We start from the raw sequence: 18,675 nt of genomic DNA, 5'->3' as shown, positions 1-18,675 counted from the left end.
ATACTTATACATGGTTATTAGATCGCCCCTTAGTCGTCTTTTTTCTAGACTAAATAATCCTAATTTCGCTAATCTATCTGGGTATTGTAGTTCTCCCATCCCCTTTATTAATTTTGTTGCCCTCCTTTGTACTCTCTCTAGTTCCATTATATCCTTCCTGAGCACCGGTGCCCAAAACTGGACACAGTACTCCATGTGCGGTCTAACTAGGGATTTGTACAGAGGCAGTATAATGCTCTCATCATGTGTATCCAGACCTCTTTTAATGCACCCCATGATCCTGTTTGCCTTGGCAGCTGCTGCCTGGCACTGGCTGCTCCAGGTAAGTTTATCATTAACTAGGATCCCCAAGTCCTTCTCCCTGTCAGATTTACCCAGTGGTTTCCCGTTCAGTGTGTAATGGTGATATTGATTCCCTCTTCCCATGTGTATAACCTTACATTTATCATTGTTAAACCTCATCTGCCACCTTTCAGCCCAAGTTTCCAACTTATCCAGATCCATCTGTAGCAGAATACTATCTTCTCTTGTATTAACTGCTTTACATAGTTTTGTATCATCTGCAAATATCGATATTTTACTGTGTAAACCTTCTACCAGATCATTAATGAATATGTTGAAGAGAACAGGTCCCAATACTGACCCCTGCGGTACCCCACTGGTCACAGCGACCCAGTTAGAGACTATACCATTTATAACCACCCTCTGCTTTCTATCACTAAGCCAGTTACTAACCCATTTACACACATTTTCCCCCAGACCAAGCATTCTCATTTTGTGTACCAACCTCTTGTGCGGCACGGTATCAAACGCTTTGGAAAAATCGAGATATACCACGTCCAATGACTCACCGTGGTCCAGTCTATAGCTTACCTCTTCATAAAAACTGATTAGATTGGTTTGACAGGAGCGATTTCTCATAAACCCATGCTGATATGGAGTTAAACAGTTATTCTCATTGAGATAATCCAGAATAACATCCCTCAGAAACCCTTCAAATATTTTACCAACAATAGAGGTTAGACTTACTGGCCTATAATTTCCAGGTTCACTTTTAGAGCCCTTTTTGAATATTGGCACCACATTTGCTATGCGCCAGTCCTGCGGAACAGACCCTGTCGCTATAGAGTCACTAAAAATAAGAAATAATGGTTTATCTATTACATTACTTAGTTCTCTTAGTACTCGTGAGTGTATGCCATCCGGACCCGGAGATTTATCTATTTTAATCTTATTTAGCTGGTTTCGCACCTCTTCTTGGGTTAGATTGGTGACCCTTAATATAGGGTTTTCATTGTTTCTTGGGATTTCACCTAGCATTTCATTTTCCACCGTGAATACCGTGGAGAAGAAGGTGTTTAATATGTTAGCTTTTTCCTCGTCATCTACAACCATTCTTTCCTCACTATTTTTTAAGGGGCCTACATTTTCAGTTTTTATTCTTTTACTATTGATATAGTTGAAGAACAGTTTGGGATTAGTTTTACTCTCCTTAGCAATGTGCTTCTCTGTTTCCTTTTTGGCAGCTTTAATTAGTTTTTTAGATAAAGTATTTTTCTCCCTATAGTTTTTTAGAGCTTCAATGGTGCCATCCTGCTTTAGTAGTGCAAATGCTTTCTTTTTACTGTTAATTGCCTGTCTTACTTCTTTGTTTAGCCACATTGGGTTTTTCCTATTTCTAGTCCTTTTATTCCCACAAGGTATAAACCGCTTACACTGCCTATTTAGGATGTTCTTAAACATTTCCCATTTATTATCTGTATTCTCATTTCTGAGGATATTGTCCCAGTCTACCAGATTAAGGGCATCTCTAAGCTGTTCAAACTTTGCCTTCCTAAAGTTCAATGTTTTTGTGACTCCCTGACAAGTCCCCCTAGTGAAAGACAGGTGAAACTGTACAATATTGTGGTCGCTATTTCCTAGATGCCCGACCACCTGCAGATTTGTTATTCTGTCAGGTCTATTAGATAGTATTAGGTCTAAAAGTGCTGCTCCTCTGGTTGGATTCTGCACCAATTGTGAAAGATAATTTTTCTTGGTTATTAGCAGAAACCTGTTGCCTTTATGGGTTTCACAGGTTTCTGTTTCCCAGTTAATATCCGGGTAGTTAAAGTCCCCCATAACCAGGACCTCATTATGGGTTGCAGCTTCATCTATCTGCTTTAGAAGTAGACTTTCCATGCTTTCTGTTATATTTGGGGGTTTGTAACAGACCCCAATGAGAATTTTGTTACCATTTTTCCCTCCATGAATTTCAACCCATATGGACTCGACATCCTCATTCCCTTCGCTAATATCCTCCCTTAAAGTGGACTTTAGACAAGACTTTACATAGAGACAAACCCCTCCTCCTCTCCGATTTTTACGATCCTTTCTAAACAGACTGTAACCCTGTAAGTTAACTGCCCAGTCATAGCTTTCATCTAACCATGTCTCGGTTATTCCCACTATGTCAAAGTTACCTGTAGATATTTCTGCTTCTAGTTCTTCCATCTTGTTTGTCAGGCTTCTGGCGTTTGCGAGCATGCAGTTTAGAGGATTTTGTTTTGTTCCAATCTCCTCACTGTGGATTGTTTTAGAAATGTTCTTACCTCCCTTCTGAGTATGTTTTCCTGGGTCGTCTTTGTTCGAGTCTAATGTTTTTCTTCCCGTCCCCTCTTCTTCTAGTTTAACGCCCTCCTGATGAGTGTAGCGAGTCTTCTGGCGAATGTGTGTTTCCCAGGTTTGTTGAGGTGTAGTCCGTCTCTGGCGAGGAGTCCATCATACCAGTAATTCACACCGTGGTCCAGGAATCCAAATCCTTGTTGTCTGCACCATCGTCTTAGCCAGTTGTTTGCATCAAGGATCCTGTTCCATCTCCTGGTGCCATGCCCGTCTACTGGAAGGATAGAAGAAAAAACTACCTGTGCATCCAGTTCCTTTACTTTCTTCCCCAACTCTTCAAAGTCCTTGCAGATTGTCGGTAGGTCCTTCCTTGCCGTGTCATTGGTGCCAACATGTATCAGAAGAAATGGGTGGACGTCCTTGGAGCTGAAGAGCTTTGGTATCCTATCGGTCACATCCTTGATCATCGCACCTGGAAGGCAGCATACTTCTCTTGCAGTTATGTCCGGTCTGCAGATGGCTGCTTCGGTGCCTCTCAGTAGTGAGTCTCCCACCACCACCACTCTTCGTTGCTTCTTGGCTGTACTTTTTGCTGTCACTTGTTGCTGTGTGCCCTTTTCTTTTTTGCTTGCTGGTATTGCTTCATTCTTAGGTGTGCCATCTTCATCCTCTACAAAGATTTGATATCGGTTCTTCAGTTGTGTGGTTGGTGATTTCTCCATGGTCTTCTTGCTTCTTTTGGTCACATGCTTCCACTCATCTGCTTTTGGAGGTTCTCTGACACTTTTTGCACCTTCTGTGACCAGTAGAGATGCTTCTGTTCTGTCTAGAAAGTCTTCATTCTCTTTGATGAGTTTCAAAGTTGCTATTCTTTCTTCCAGACCCCGCACCTTTTCTTCTAAAAGGGCCACTAGTCTACACTTCTGACAGGTGAAATTGGATTCTTCTTCTGGTCGATCTGTGAACATGTAGCACATGCTGCAGCTCACCATGTAGGTTGTCACATCTGCCATGTTGCTCCTAGATCCTGCTGACTTGCTGTGTGTTTTCCTTCTTGTGTAATCTACTCAGCCAAGCTCTCTTGCAATAATGTCCTACAGGCAAAAATTCGCGCGCCATAAGGCGCGCGGTTTGGTGATGCTTTCGAAGCAGCTGGTCCCGGCTGTACCCAACGATCTTCTAGCTTAGGGAGACTTCGCTTCTCCCAGAAGGCACCTGGAATATGCAAATTAGCCTCCTGAAGCTTGAATCCCTGGTTTGGTGATGCTTTCGAAGCAGCTGGTCCCGGCTGTACCCAACGATCTTCTAGCTTAGGGAGACTTCGCTTCTCCCAGAAGGCACCTGGAATATGCAAATTAGCCTCCTGAAGCTTGAATCCCTGGTTTGGTGATGCTTTCGAAGCAGCTGGTCCCGGCTGTACCCAACCATAATGTGCCCCACCATGCTAACCTCTCTCCATACTGTGCCCCACCATGCTAACCTTTCTATACTGTGCCCCCACCATGCTAACCTCTCTATACTGTGCCCCCACCATGCTAACCTCTCTATACTGTGCCCCACCATGCTAACCTCTCTATACTGTGCCCCCACCATGCTAACCTCTCTCCATACTGTACCCCCACCATAAACAGCGCCACCCCTGTCTATGGGTTGTGTGAGGTATTGCAGCTTAGGTCCAATTACGAGCTGGAATACCATACCTAACCTGCGGGTATGTGTGGTATCATTTTTTTCCTGGAAGAAGGCAGCCATTTTTTTGTAACCCTGTCCATTCCCTTTAGTTTAGGGCTGGTTGTGTGATGTGAATATCTCTTGCAACATCTGTGATTTTTTAAAATGTTTTTTTACACCAAAATTGCAGAACAGCAAATTAGTTCTGTGACTTTTCTAAGGCTTGGTGTCTCTGGCCCAAAGCCAGGCGAAGCGAAGAGAGGAGTACGCCGCTGTCACATTTCTAAAGTGGCTGCTTATCTCCATTGAGGGAAAAAAAAACGATCGGGCATTGAAATTTAGCACACCCCACCCTTCTACCTATGAAAAAATTCTTCTAGCGAAGTGCTGGCCCTTATATGATGATCATTCGGTCCTGCCCGCAAAAATCAAAAAGCTCAACCTTACATTCCCTTTAAGGTCCCCATACATATTAGTGTATCATCAGTATATCTTCTAATGTTTAAATAAGGTTTTGTGATAAATATTTTACGTTTTTATTTTGGCAATAACCCCACACTCTTTATTTAAAAAAAAAAAACTTTCAATTTTTACACTAGTCTGGATATTCGCATGTACATTAACAGCAATGAACCGATTCAGACCTTATCTTTTGTATTGGAGCATCTAATGAGTGTGTGCAATGGTCACTGAAGAGAGGGAGAGGAGGTGAGCTGTGACATCACCTGTTGTTATTGGCAGATCCTGTGTTATCAGAGGTATTACCTGTCGTTGCAATCCTGCCTCTGGTGATAACGAACTGGTGAAAATTCCTCCTAAAAGGAAAGGAAGTCTAAAGAAAAAGCTTCAGTGGCAAATGTAAAAAAATACGCAAGATTACTATTTTTTTTTCTTTTAATAAAAATCAAGAAAAAAAAGTGTCAACTTTTTTTTTCAATGTACAGTACAGACCAAAAGTTTGGACACACCGTCTCATTTAAAGATTTTTCTGTATTTTCATGACTATGAAAATTGTACATTCACACTGAGGCATCAAAACTATGAATTAACACATGTGGAATTATATACTTAACAAAAAAGTGTGAAACAACTGAAAATATGTCTTATATTCTAGGTTCTTCAAAGTAGCCACCTTTTGCTTTGATGACTGCTTTGCACACTCTTGGCATTCTCTTGATGAGCTTCAAGAGGTAGTCACCGGGAATGGTCTTCCAACAATCTTGAAGGAGTTCCCAGAGATGCTTAGCACTTATTGGCCCTTTTGCCTTCACTCTGCGGTCCAGCTCACCCCAAACTATCTCGATTGGGTTCAGGTCTGGTGACTGTGGAGGCCAGGTCATCTGGCGTAGCACCCCATCACTCTCCTTCTTGGTCAAATAGCCCTTACACAGCCTGGAGGTGTGTTTGGGGTCATTGTCCTGTTGAAAAATAAATGATGGTCCAACTAAACGCAAACCGGATGGAATAGCATGCCGCTGCAAGATGCTGTGGTAGCCATGCTGGTTCAGTATGCCTTCAATTTTGAATAAATCCCCAACAGTGTCACCAGCAAATACCATCACACCTCCTCCTCCATGCTTCATGGTGGGAGCCAGGCATGTAGAGTCCATCCGTTCACCTTTTCTGCGTCGCACAAAGACACAGTGGTTGGAACCAAAGATCTCAAATTTGGACTCCTCAGACCAAAGCACAGATTTCCACTGGTCTAATGTCCATTCCTTGTGTTCTTTAGCCCAAACAAGTCTCTTCTGCTTGTTGCCTGTCCTTAGCAGTGGTTTCCTAGCAGCTATTTTACCATGAAGGCCTGCTGCACAAAGTCTCCTCTTAACAGTTGTTGTAGAGATGTGTCTGCTGCTAGAACTCTGTGTGGCATTGACCTGGTCTCTAATCTGAGCTGCTGTTAACCTGCGATTTCTGAGGCTGGTGACTCGGATAAACTTATCCTCAGAAGCAGAGGTGACTCTTGGTCTTCCTTTCCGGGGGAGGTCCTCATGTGAGCCAGTTTCTTTCTAGCGCTTGATGGTTTTTGCAACTGCACTTGGGGACACTTTCAAAGTTTTCCCAATTTTTCGGACTGACTGACTTTCATTTCTTAAAGTAATGATGGCCACTCGATTTTCTTAGCTGCTTTTTTCTTGCCATAATACAAATTCTAACAGTTTATTCAGTAGGACTATCCGCGGTGTATCCACCAGACTTCTGCACAACACAACTGATGGTCCCAACCCCATTTATAAGGCAAGAAATCCCACTTATTAAACCTGGCAGGGCACACCTGTGAAGTGAAAACCATTTCTGGTGACTACCTCTTGAAGCTCATCAAGAGAATGCCAAGAGTGTGCAAAGCAGTCATCAAAGCAAAAGGTGGCTACTTTGAAGAACCTAGAATATAAGACATAATTTCAGCTGTTTCACACTTTTTTGTTAAGTATATAATTCCACATGTGTTAATTCATAGTTTTGATGCCTTCAGTGCGAATGTACAATTTTCATAGTCATGAAAATACAGAAAAATCTATAAATGAGAAGGCGTGTCCAAACTTTTGGTCTGTACTCTACATGTAACGCAAGAAGCTGATGACACGTTGCATTTAAAGGGGTTGTCTAAGACTGATCTATAGATTATCTATATCAGATTGATGGGGGTGTGATACTGACAAAACTATCAGTTTGAAATGAATGGGCGCGCTAAGCTGCAGTACCCAAGTATGGCCACTACATGGTGTACAGAGCAGGGACCTGACCGACTCCCCTCAATCGGGTCAATGAATCTTCATGAATACACAAAAGTCAATTATGAGACGAGAAACTTTTTTTTTTACAGAAACATATTTTATTCAACGCTCTGACGGGTATCACAGCTACACACCAGCACCAAGAACTTCTTCCCCAAATGGATGATCCTTTTACATGCATTGCAACAGATCCAGCTGCCAACTGACCAACGTCTGATCATTTCCCCACGATTTGTGTCCTACTAAAGACTGACATTCCCATGGAAGCACACCAGCTTGTGCATCTTGAAGATCTCATATATATATATTTAGAATTATTTATAGTATATTTATATCAGGATATGCCACTACCACAGACATAAGTGCAGCAATAGAACAGAAGAGGAGATAGTAATAATCACCATTGATAAGTGTGTAGCACGACCATTGTACAACAGGACAGACAGTGTGGGAAGTGTCACACACTCCAAGACAGAACAGCTAGGAAGCAGGCAACGGCTAAGCCCGGGGAGGCTTACAGGTCATAGTGAGACTTAGGACTCTCTGGCCTCGATGGGCTAACTCGGGTGGCTCTGATCACAGGAAGAAAGAAAAGGGGAGAAAGAGCAGGAAAGAAAAAGGTCAGTCACAGGTATTGAAAACAAAGGAGGTGTTTAGTGTATTTATATACAGCAGCCAGAAGGTGGTGCTCTCTACAAGACCTGGTATCGGTGTCCAGGAGGTGGCGCTCTCTACAAGTCCTAGTATCGGTGTCCAGGAGGTGGCGCTCTCTACAAGTCCTAGTATCGGTGGCCAGGAGGTGGTGCTCTCTACAAGACCTGGTATCGGTGGCCAGGAGGTGGCACTCGCTACAAGACCTAGTATCGGTGGTCAGAAGGTGGCGCTCTCTACAAGTCCTAGTATCAGTGGCCAGGAGGTGGCGCTCTCTACAAGTCCTAGTATCAGCAGCCAGGAGGTGGCGCTCTCTACAAGTCCCAGTATTGGTGGCCAGGAGGTGGCGCTCTCTACAAGTCCTATTATCAGTGGCCAGGAGCTGGTGCTCTCTACAAGTCCTAGTATCGGTGGCCAGGAGGTGGCACGCTCTACAAGACCTGGTATCGGTGGCCAGGAGGTGGCGCTCTCTACAAGTCCTATTATCGGTGGCCAGGAGGTGGCACTCTCTACAAGTCCTAGTATCGGTGGCCAGGAGGTGGCGCTCTCTACAAGTCCTAGTATCAGTGGCCACTGGCCAGGTGGTGGCGCTCTCTGCAAGTCCTATTATCAGTGGCCACTGGCCAGGAGGTGGTGCTCTCTACATGAACTATAATCGGCAGCCAGGAGATGGCACTCTCTACGTGACCTAGAATCAGCAGCCAGGAGGTGGCGCTCTCTACGTGACCTAGAATCAGCAGCCAGGAGGTGGCGCTCTCTACAGGACCTAGAATCAGCAGCCAGGAGGTGGCGCTGTCTACGTGACCTAGAATCAGCAGCCAGGAGGTGGCACTCTCTACATGATGTAGAATTAGCAGCCAGGAGGTGGCGCTGTCTACGTGACCTAGAATCAGCAGCCAGGAGGTGGCACTCTCTACATGATGTAGAATTAGCAGCCAGGAGGTGAGGAGCTCTCTACAATTCTTAGTCATATCACCTAGGATAGGGCTCCTTCCAAAAGCCAACAGGCCAGCAAATGGGAAATGTTGGGACAGCAGCCAAGTGCTATGGGTAGTCTGCAGTCCCATTGACTAGAAGCCAGTAAATCTGGTTCTCTACCTAGCAGCAGCCAGGAGGTGGCTTTCTGTTAACATTCTAGTGCTTTCCTTTCCCTTTTTTTTTTTTTTTAATAATATGTAATAACACTTGTAGCAGAACTGGTAAGGGCCATTACAGCTCTGGTCTTCAGGGCCACAACCTGCTACCCATCTACAGCAGACCCAGGTAATCAAAGTACCCCGACATGAGTACCGTCATCTTCAAAACGAATGTATGCATGTTATAATTACAGGGGCACTAATCCTGCTCTATAGGGCACATGAAGACCTGCGATAAAAATATGGAATTTCTTAGCTGGTGTAAACTCCACTGTTCTTCTGAATCCGGCATTGGTTTTCTTTTGCTCCTGCACCTTCCTGTTCCTCAGATATGGCCCCTCTCTTTTCTGTGTACAAATGAAGATTTTTTGGCAATCGGACATGGTCAACGACCACGCCCACTTGGCTAACAACACTTGATTTATATACAGGGAAGAAGGAGCCAGCCATATCTCAGGAATGGAGAGGAGAAAAAGAAACCTCTATGGATATTTTTTAGAACAGCGACACTTTACAAGAAAAATAAAATAAAATGAGCTGGTGCTACACCAACTAAATGCGTCTCTATTGTCTCCAGACTACGGCTTCAATGCACATTATTTTTTTTCCCGTTTACTATTGGAAGGTTTTAAGCAGCAGGATATATATGGGTGAATTAAAGGGATAGTTTACCTTGGCCTATTTAGGTCTCCTAAGGATATAATCCATACATGTAGACTGTACCAGTAAGGGGGAAATACACTTTTTCAGATTTTTTTTTTTTGTTATAAAACTATCCCAACCTTTATAAAGCCATATGTGAATTATCCCTTTTAAAATATATTTTTGCACTCCTGTCTACTGTTCAAAAGTCATACCCTGCGAAATAAAGAAAAAATTATATATATATATTAAAAAAAACTCATCTAATTGCATAACCTTTAATTAATATAATCAGCAATGATCCCCTCCCAGCCCCGTACCGCGCTCTACTTTATTGAATGGAAATGAAGAATTCACAAAACCAAAAGGAAGCGGATGCAGAATAGAACTGGACCACAAGAGGGCAGCAGAACCACACCGAACATGAACAAAAGGCATCACTATGAGCAATGGCGAGCTGGAAGAAGGGAAGATGGGGGCAGGGGAAGACTGAGGAGCCTTGTCTGTGACCAGCAATGGCTACTAATTATATCACTCTAATTTGATTGACATCATTTTAATACAAAAGAAAATAAAACAAAAAAAAAATCGTACAACGGAGAGACACAATGAGATCATTCCTATAAGCAGGTGGAGGGATGTGTAGTGGCACAGCGGGTTGGAAAAAAGCAAGAAAATATATATATCTATATATCAACCAAGTGCTTAAACATCACAGTATGGCGCTGCAAAGGGACGATACCACACATCTGTACAATACAATACATAGTGACACTGAACCAGTGGTCGAGGGGGATATAACATTTTCACCATGCCTGGAATAGGTGAGATGGGGGGTTGGGGAGCAGGGATGGGGAGAAAGCTGTGTTCGGCAGCCAGGCCTCCATTTTTTAATCTAAGAGGGACGGGTCGGCAGGTCGGATAATGGTGGGTCGTGTAGGTGATGCGGGAGCCTTCCTGCTGAATGAAAATAAAAACAAGAACAGACAAAGAGAACACAGAGCGTGATTAGCATCATCCATGACATGAGACAGTCAGCCCAGAATCCCCTGCTGGCGGGAATAAATCGCCATTTCTACGCCAGTACAAAAGAACATGTATAATAAAGAAGCATTAGTTGGAGTCAAAATGGCTGCCAGGCATCGAAAAAGTGTCAATGTTGCCCTTAGCAACCAATAGGCTTTGCTTCCATTTCTCAGATTCTGTAAAATTTGTCAGAAAAATAGGCATTTCTCCTGTCAAAAACTGTCCCGCTAAATGGGCCTCCATTATAACCAGAAAGCGTATTGGAGAAATGACACGTAGACATTGGTTGCTAAGGACATATATGATTCCCACTTGACAGTATTGATTAATGAAATGTGAACTGGTTGCTATGGGCCTCCATTTTTTGAGACCTGAACTTGCTGTCCATAGCAACCAATCAGAGCTTGCCTTACATTTATGAAACTGCTGGAGTAACATGAAAGCTGCGCTGTGATTGGTTGCTATGAGCCATAAGGACTGTGCAGATAAACGAGGCCTAGTTGTGTGTGGCAATATGGATCCTTAGCAGCGACCTTGGGGAATTAAAATAAAAGGCATCGTTATGGAGTAGTAGGCCCCAAAATTAGAATTTGTGGTCCATATTGCTACACGTATTATACGTTTTTAATAAGCTTTATTGATAAAAATCTTGGAAAAACACCTAAAAAAATTGAGATTTTGGTGTCTGATCTTCCTTTCAATGCTTCCTATATTTTATATTTTATGCCATACATTAATTTCTCCAATGTCCTCCATGCTCTGTCCATGTCAGGTTTAGGAGGGCTGACTGTGAGTGTGAAACAGAGAGCAAACACAGCAAGATCACAAAATAACAATTATTACTCATACACCAAGGACATGCGGTATGATTTGGAAAAGGCGGATACACGAGAAGCTGAATTAATCGAGGTCGTGAATGAAAAAATAGCGGAGTTCTCGACAATAACCAATCAGATTGCTACTGTCATTTTCAAAGCGAAGGTTTCAAAATGTAAGCTCGTATCTGATTGGTCACCATTGATATTCTCTCCGCTAGTTTTTATACATGACTCCACTGATGGCGGGATGAAAGGGAAACAGTAATTCACATTTCGGCAGTGGGTTGTGGTTTCTACGTAGGAATAATGTGAGGAATCGGGTTTGATGAGTGTGTGAGGTGACAACAAGTGACAATTGGTCCGAGTTGCCAGGCACAGTTAATTTTTGGACAACAAGCAGAGCACGGCATTACCAGACAACAATGAAAAAGGAGATGGCGGTGAGGTATAAGGACGGTGAATGCAAAGTGAACATGTGAGGAAGCAACAAAGTCATCAGGTGAGAGTGGAAGAGACAGATAACAAGGACGAGCAGAAGAGACATCAGTGGGTACGACGCTTATCTCATTGGTAAATGGTGGAGTGGGGCTATTTACACAAAGCAGGACCTCAATTAGTACTAGCGTTGGCCATGGAAGTCCTAATAGAGGGGCTTGGGTAAACAGCGCAAGAAGGGGCATCAGGACAAAAGCACAAACTAAGGTCTCCTTTATCAGTGGCCTCCAAACGGTTGTTGTATTGGAACATGTGGAAACCGACATGATGGAGATAACTGCTACAGAAGAAGAGACAACAAGCCTCCAAGAGGAAGAACACTTGGATATAATGAGGTGTCTACTGGGGATTTCTGGGGTTTACGCAGTGTCTCTAAGTAACACCTAAAAAGAAGACTTGGATGGTCCATCAAAAAGTCACACAGACTGGTGGTCCACATATATGGGGGTCCATAATCTTGTAAAATAACCTTAGTATTCACAGCTGTATGTAGCACTTATTATTGGCTGCACTTGCAGTTCTAGATGTTGGGTGTTGACTATATAAAAAATATCACCAATTTCCAAAGTTCTGCAACTTTCTACTAAACTTTGTGTTGAATTTACTTTCATTTTTAGGTTGTAGTAAATGGGAACAATGGTCTATGTAGTAACTGTAGAAGGTGTGACCACTGCTCTATTCTGTTCCATGTATACAGTGGGGAAAAAAGTATTAGTCAGCCACCAACTGTGCAAGTTCTCCCACCTAAAAAGATTAGAGAGGCCTGTAATTGACATCATAGGTAGACCACAACTATGAGAGTCAAAATGAGAAAACAAATCCAGAAAATCACCTTGTCTGATTTGGTAAGATTTATTTTGCAAATTATAGTGTAAAATAAGTATTTGGTCATTAACAAAAGTTCATCTCAATATTTTGTTATATATCCCTTGTTGGCAATGACAGAGGTCAAACATTTTCTGTAAGTCTTCACAAGGTTGGCACACACTGTTGGTGGTATGTTGGCCAATTCCTCCATGCAGATCTCTTCTAGAGCAGTGATGTTTTAAGCCTGTCGCTAGGCAACACAGACTTTCAACTCCCTCCAAAGGTTTTCTATGGGGTTGAGATCTGGAGACTGGCTAGGCCACTCCAGGACCTTCATATGCTTCTTATGAAGCTACTCCTTCATTGCCCTGGCGGTGTGCTTGGGATCATTCTCATGCTAAAAGACCCATCCACGTTTCATCTTCAGTGCCCTTGCTGATGGAAGAAGGTTTGCACTCAAAATCTCACGATACATGGCCCCATTCATTCTTTCATGTACACAGATCAGTCATCCTGGTCCCTTTGCAGAGAAACAGCCCCAAAGCACGATGTCGCCACCTCCATGCTTCACAATAGGTATGGTGTTCTTGGGATGCAACTCAACAGTATGTGTCCTCCAAACATGACTAGTTTTGTTTCAACCAAACATTTCTACTTTGGTTTCCTCAGACCATATGGCATTCTCCCAATACTCTTCTGGATAATCCAAATGCTCTCTAGAAAACTTCAGACGGGCCCGGACATGTACTGGCTTAAGCAGAGGGATACATCTGGCACTGCAGGATCCGAGTCCCTGGCGGCATAGTGTGTTACTGATGGTAGCCTTTGTTACGGTGGTCCCAGCTCTATGAAGGTCATTCACTAGGTCCCCCTATGTGGTCCTGGGATTTTTGCTCACCGTTCTTGTGATCATTTTGACCCCACGGGGTGAGATCTTGCGTGGAGCCCCAGATCGATGGAGATTATCAGTGGTCTTGTATGTCTTCCATTTTCTTATTATTGCTCCCACAGTTGATTCATCACACCAAGCTGCTTGCCTCTTGCAAATTCAGTCTTCCCAGCCTGGTGCAGGGCTACAATTTTGTTTCTGGTGTCCTTCGACAGCTCTTTGGTCTTCACCATAGTGGAGTTTGGAGTGTGACTGTTTGAGGTTGTGGACAGTTGTCTTTTATACTGATAACAAGTTACTACAGGTAATGAGTGGAGGACAGAGGAGCCTCTTAAAGAAAAAGCTACAGGTCTGTGAGAGCCAGAAATCATACATGTTTTTAGGAGAGCAAAAACTTATTTTCCTCCATAATTTGCTAAATAAATCTTGCCAAATCAGACAAGGTGATTTTCTGGATTTGTTTTCTCATTTTGATTCTTATAGTTGTGGTCTACCTACGATGTCAATTACAGGCCTGTCTCATCATTTTAAGTGGGAGAACTTGCACAATTGGTGGCTGACTAAATACTTATTTCCCCTACTGTAATAGGAGCGGTAGTGCGCATGTGTGATCACTGCTCTATTCTCCTCTATGGGTCTATATAAGAGCTGTAGTGTGCATGTGTGATCACTGCTCTATTCTCCTCTACGGGTCTATATAGGAGGTAGTGTGCATGTGTGATCATTGCCCTACTCTCCTCTATGAGACTATATAGGAGCAGTAGTGTACATGTGTGATCACTGCTCTATTCTCCTCTATGGGTCTATATAAGAGCTGTAGTGCGCATGTGTGATCACTGCTCTATTCTCCTCTATGGGTCTATATAAGAGCGGTAGTCTACATGTGTGATCATTGACTTATTCTCCTCTATGGGTCTATATAGGAGCAGTAGTGTGCAGGTGTGATCATTGTCCCATTCTCCTCTATGGGTCTATATAGGAGCAGTAGTGCGCATGTGTGATCACTTCTCTACTCTCCTCTATGGGTCTATATAAGAGTGGTAGTCTACATGTGTGATCATTGACTTATTCACCTATATGGGTCTATATAGGAGCAGTAGTGTGCATGTGTGATCACTGCTCTATTCTCCTCTATGGGTCTATATAAGAGCGGTAGTGTACATGTGTGTTCATTGCCCTATTCTCCTCTATGGGTCTATATAGGAGAGATAGTGTGCATGTGTGATCATTGCCCTACTCTCCTCTATGAGTCTGTATAGGAGCAGTAATGTGCATGTGTGATCACTGCTCTATTCTCCTCTATGGGTCTATATAGGAGCGGTAGTGCGCATGTGTGATCTTTGCCCTATTCTCCTCTATGGGTCTATATAGGAGCGGTAGTGCGCATGTGTGATCTTTGCCCTATTCTCCTCTATGGGTCTATATAGGAGCGGTAGTGTGCATGTGTGATCATTGTCTTATTCTCCTTTATGGGTCTATATAGGAGCTGTAGTGCGCATGTGTGATCACTGCTCTATTCTCCTCTATGGGTCTATATACTGTAGGAGCGGTAGCGCACATGTGTGATTACTGCTCTATTCTCCTCTATGGGTCTATATAGGAGCGATAGTGCGCATGTGTGATCACTGCCCTATTCTCCTCTATGGGTCTATATAGGAGCGGTAGTGCGCATGTGTGATCTTTGCCCTATTCTCCTCTATGGGTCTATATAGGAGCGGTAGTGTGCATGTGTGATCATTGTCTTATTCTCCTTTATGGGTCTATATAGGAGCTGTAGTGCGCATGTGTGATCACTGCTCTATTCTCCTCTATGGGTCTATATACTGTAGGAGCGGTAGCGCACATGTGTGATTACTGCTCTATTCTCCTCTATGGGTCTATATAGGAGCAGTAGTGTGCATGTGTGATCACTGCTCTATTCTCCTCTATGGGTCTATATAGGAGCAGTAGTGCGCATGTGTGACCACTGCTTTATTCTCTATGGGTCTATATAGGAGCGGTAGTGCGCATGTGTGATCATTGCCTTATTCTCCTCTATGGGTCTATATAGGAGAGGTAGTGTACATGTGTGATCTTTGCCCTATAATCCTCTATGGATCTATATAGGAGAGGTAGTGTGCATGTGTGATCATTGCCCTACTCTCCTCTATGGGTCTATATAGTAGCAGTAATATGCATGTGTGATCACTGCTCTATTCTCCTCTATGGGTCTATATAGGAGCGGTAGTGTACATGTGTGATCATTGCCCTACTCTCCTCTATGGGTCTATATAGTAGCAGTAATATGCATGTGTGATCACTGCTCTATTCTCCTCTATGGGTCTATATAGGAGCAGTAGTGCGCATGTGTGATCACTGCCCTATTCTCCCCTATGGATCTATATAGGAGCAGTAGTGTACAGTATATGTGTGATCACTGCCCTATTCTCCTCTATAGGTCTATATAGGAGCAGTAGTGTACATGTGTGATCACTGCCCTATTCTCCTCTATGGGTCTAGGTAGGAGTGGTAGTGTACATGTGTGATCATTGACTTATTCTCCTCTATGGGTCTATATAGCAGCAGTAGTGTGTATGTGTGATCATTGTCCTATTCTCCTCTATGGGTCTAGGTAGGAGTGGTAGTGTACATGTGTGATCATTGACTTATTCTCCTCTATGGGTCTAGGTAGGAGTGGTAGTGTACATGTGTGATCATTGACTTATTCTCCTCTATGGGTCTATATAGCAGTAGTAGTGTGTATGTGTGATCATTGTCCTATTCTCCTCTATGGGTCTATGTAGGAGTGGTAGTGTACATGTGTGATCATTGACTTATTCTCCTCAATGGGTCTATATAGGAGCTGTAGAGCGCATGTGTGATCACTGCTCTATTCTCAACTATGGGTCTATATACTGTAGGAGCAGTAGTTTGCATGTGTGTTCACTGCTCTATTCTCCTCTATGGGTCTATATAGGAGCAGTAGTGCGCATGTGTGATCACTGCCCTATTTTCCTCTATGGGTCTATATAGGAGCAGTAGTGCACATGTGTGATCATTGTCCTATTCTCCTCTATGGGTCTATATAGGAGCAGTAGTGCGCATGTGTGATCACTGCCCTATTTTCCTCTATGGGTCTATATAGGAGCAGTAGTGTGTATGTGTGATCATTGTCCTATTCTCCTCTATGGGTCTATATAGGAGCAGTAGTGTGCATGTGTGATCATTGTCCTATTCTCCTCTATGGGTCTATATAGGAGCAGTAGTGCGCATGTGTGATCACTGCCCTATTTTCCTCTATGGGTCTATATAGGAGCAGTAGTGTGTATGTGTGATCATTGTCCTATTCTCCTCTATGGGTCTATATAGGAGCAGTAGTGCGCATGTGTGTTCACTGCTCTATTCTCCTCTATGGGTCTATATAGGAGCAGTAGTGCGCATGTGTGATCACTGCCCTATTTTCCTCTATGGGTCTATATAGGAGCAGTAGTGCGCATGTGTGATCATTGTCCTATTCTCCTCTATGGGTCTATATAGGAGCAGTAGTGCGCATGTGTGTTCACTGCCCTATTCTCCTCTATGGGTCTATGTAGGAGTGGTAGTGTGCATGTGTGATCATTGCCCTATTCTCCACTATGGGTCTATGTAGGAGTGGTAGTGTGCATGTGTGATCTTTGCCCTATTCTCGTCTATGGGTCTATGTAGGAGTGGTAGTGTGCATGTGTGATCTTTGCCCTATTCTCCTCTATGGGTCTATGTAGGAGTGGTAGTGTGCATGTGTGATCTTTGCCCTATTCTCCTCTATGGGTCTATGTAGGAGTGGTAGTGTGCATGTGTGATCTTTGCCCTATTCTCCTCTATGGGTCTATGTAGGAGTGGTAGTGTGCATGTGTGATCTTTGCCCTATTCTCCTCTATGGGTCTATGTAGGAGTGGTAGTGTGCATGTGTGATCTTTGCCCTATTCTCCTCTATGGGTCTATGTAGGAGTGGTAGTGTGCATGTGTGATCACTGCTCTATTCTCCTCTATGGGTCTATATACTGTAGGAGCAGTAGTGTGCATGTGTGATCATTGTCCTATTCTCCTCTATGGGTCTATATAGGAGCAGTAGTGCGCATGTGTGTTCACTGCTCTATTCTCCTCTATGGGTCTATATAGGAGCAGTAGTGTAAATGTGTGATCATTGTCCTATTCTCCTCTATGGGTCTATATAGGAGTGGTAGTGTACATGTGTGATCATTGCCCTATTCTCCTCTATGGGTCTATATAGGAACAGTAGTGTGCATGTGTGATCATTGCCCTATTCTCCTCTATGGGTCTATATAGGAGCGGCAGAGCGCATGTGTGTTTTCACTGCTCTATTCTCCTCTATGGGTCTATGTAGGAGTTGTAGTGTACATGTGTGTTCACTGCTCTATTCTCCTCTATGGGTCTATATATCAGCAGTAGTGTGCATGTGTGATCATTGTCCTATTCTCCTCTGTGGGTCTATATAGGAGAGGTAGTGTGCATGTGTGATCATTGCCCTATCCTCCTCTATGGGTCTATATAGGAGCAGTAGTTTGCATGTGTGATCACTGCCCTATTCTCCTCTATGGGTCTATATAGGAGCAGTAGTGCGCATGTGTGATCATTGTCCTATTCTCCTCTATGGGTCTATATAGGAGCAGTAGTGTGCATGTGTGATCACTGCCTTATTCTCCTCTATGGGTCTATATAGGAGCAGTAGTGTACATGTGTGATCATTGCCCTATTCTCCTCTATGGGTCTATATAGGAACAGTAGTGTGCATGTGTGATCATTGCCCTATTCTCCTCTATGGGTCTATATAGGAGCGGCAGAGCGTATGTGTGATCACTGCTCTATTCTCCTCTATGGGTCTATATAGGAGCAGTAGTGTGCATGTGTGATCATTGCCCTATTCTCCTCTATGGGTCTATATAGGAGCAGTAGTGTGCATGTGTGATCATTGCCCTATTCTCCTCTATGGGTCTATATAGGAGCGGCAGAGCGTATGTGTGATCACTGCTCTATTCTCCTCTATGGGTCTATATAGGAGCAGTAGTGTGCATGTGTGATCATTGCCCTATTCTCCTCTATGGGTCTATATAGGAGCAGTAGTGTGCATGTGTGATCATTGCCCTATTCTCCTCTATGGGTCTATATAGGAGCGGCAGAGCGTATGTGTGATCACTGCCCTATTCTCCTCTATGGGTGTATGT

The 18,675-nt window shown here is 43.5% G+C and overlaps 1 protein-coding gene across 16 annotated transcripts in view; it reads right to left on the bottom strand.

Moving 5' to 3' along the window:
• Nucleotides 1-7,085: 7,085 nt before the first annotated feature.
• The window catches only part of DNM1 (dynamin 1), a 166,107-nt gene continuing 154,517 nt past the window's right edge, over nt 7,086-18,675 (bottom strand). For 5 of the 16 annotated variants that reach the window (XM_069748080.1, XM_069748073.1, XM_069748084.1 and 2 more), the window contains one exon: nt 7,086-7,582. Coding sequence is in view for 9 of the 16 variants with exons in the window: in XM_069748073.1 (XP_069604174.1) it covers nt 7,525-7,582 (58 nt within the window). In the remaining 7 variants the exon portion in view is untranslated. Of the gene's footprint in view, nt 7,583-8,802; nt 10,400-18,675 lie in introns of those variants that run through there. The other 11 variants (XM_069748069.1, XM_069748072.1, XM_069748070.1 and 8 more) reach the window with 4 other exon arrangements.

Source organism: Ranitomeya imitator, chromosome 2, assembly GCF_032444005.1.
Source record: "Ranitomeya imitator isolate aRanImi1 chromosome 2, aRanImi1.pri, whole genome shotgun sequence".
Classification (NCBI taxonomy): Eukaryota; Metazoa; Chordata; class Amphibia; order Anura; family Dendrobatidae; genus Ranitomeya; species Ranitomeya imitator.
Note: the sequence above shows the minus strand (reverse complement) of the source record. Positions and strands in the feature narration are given on the sequence as shown.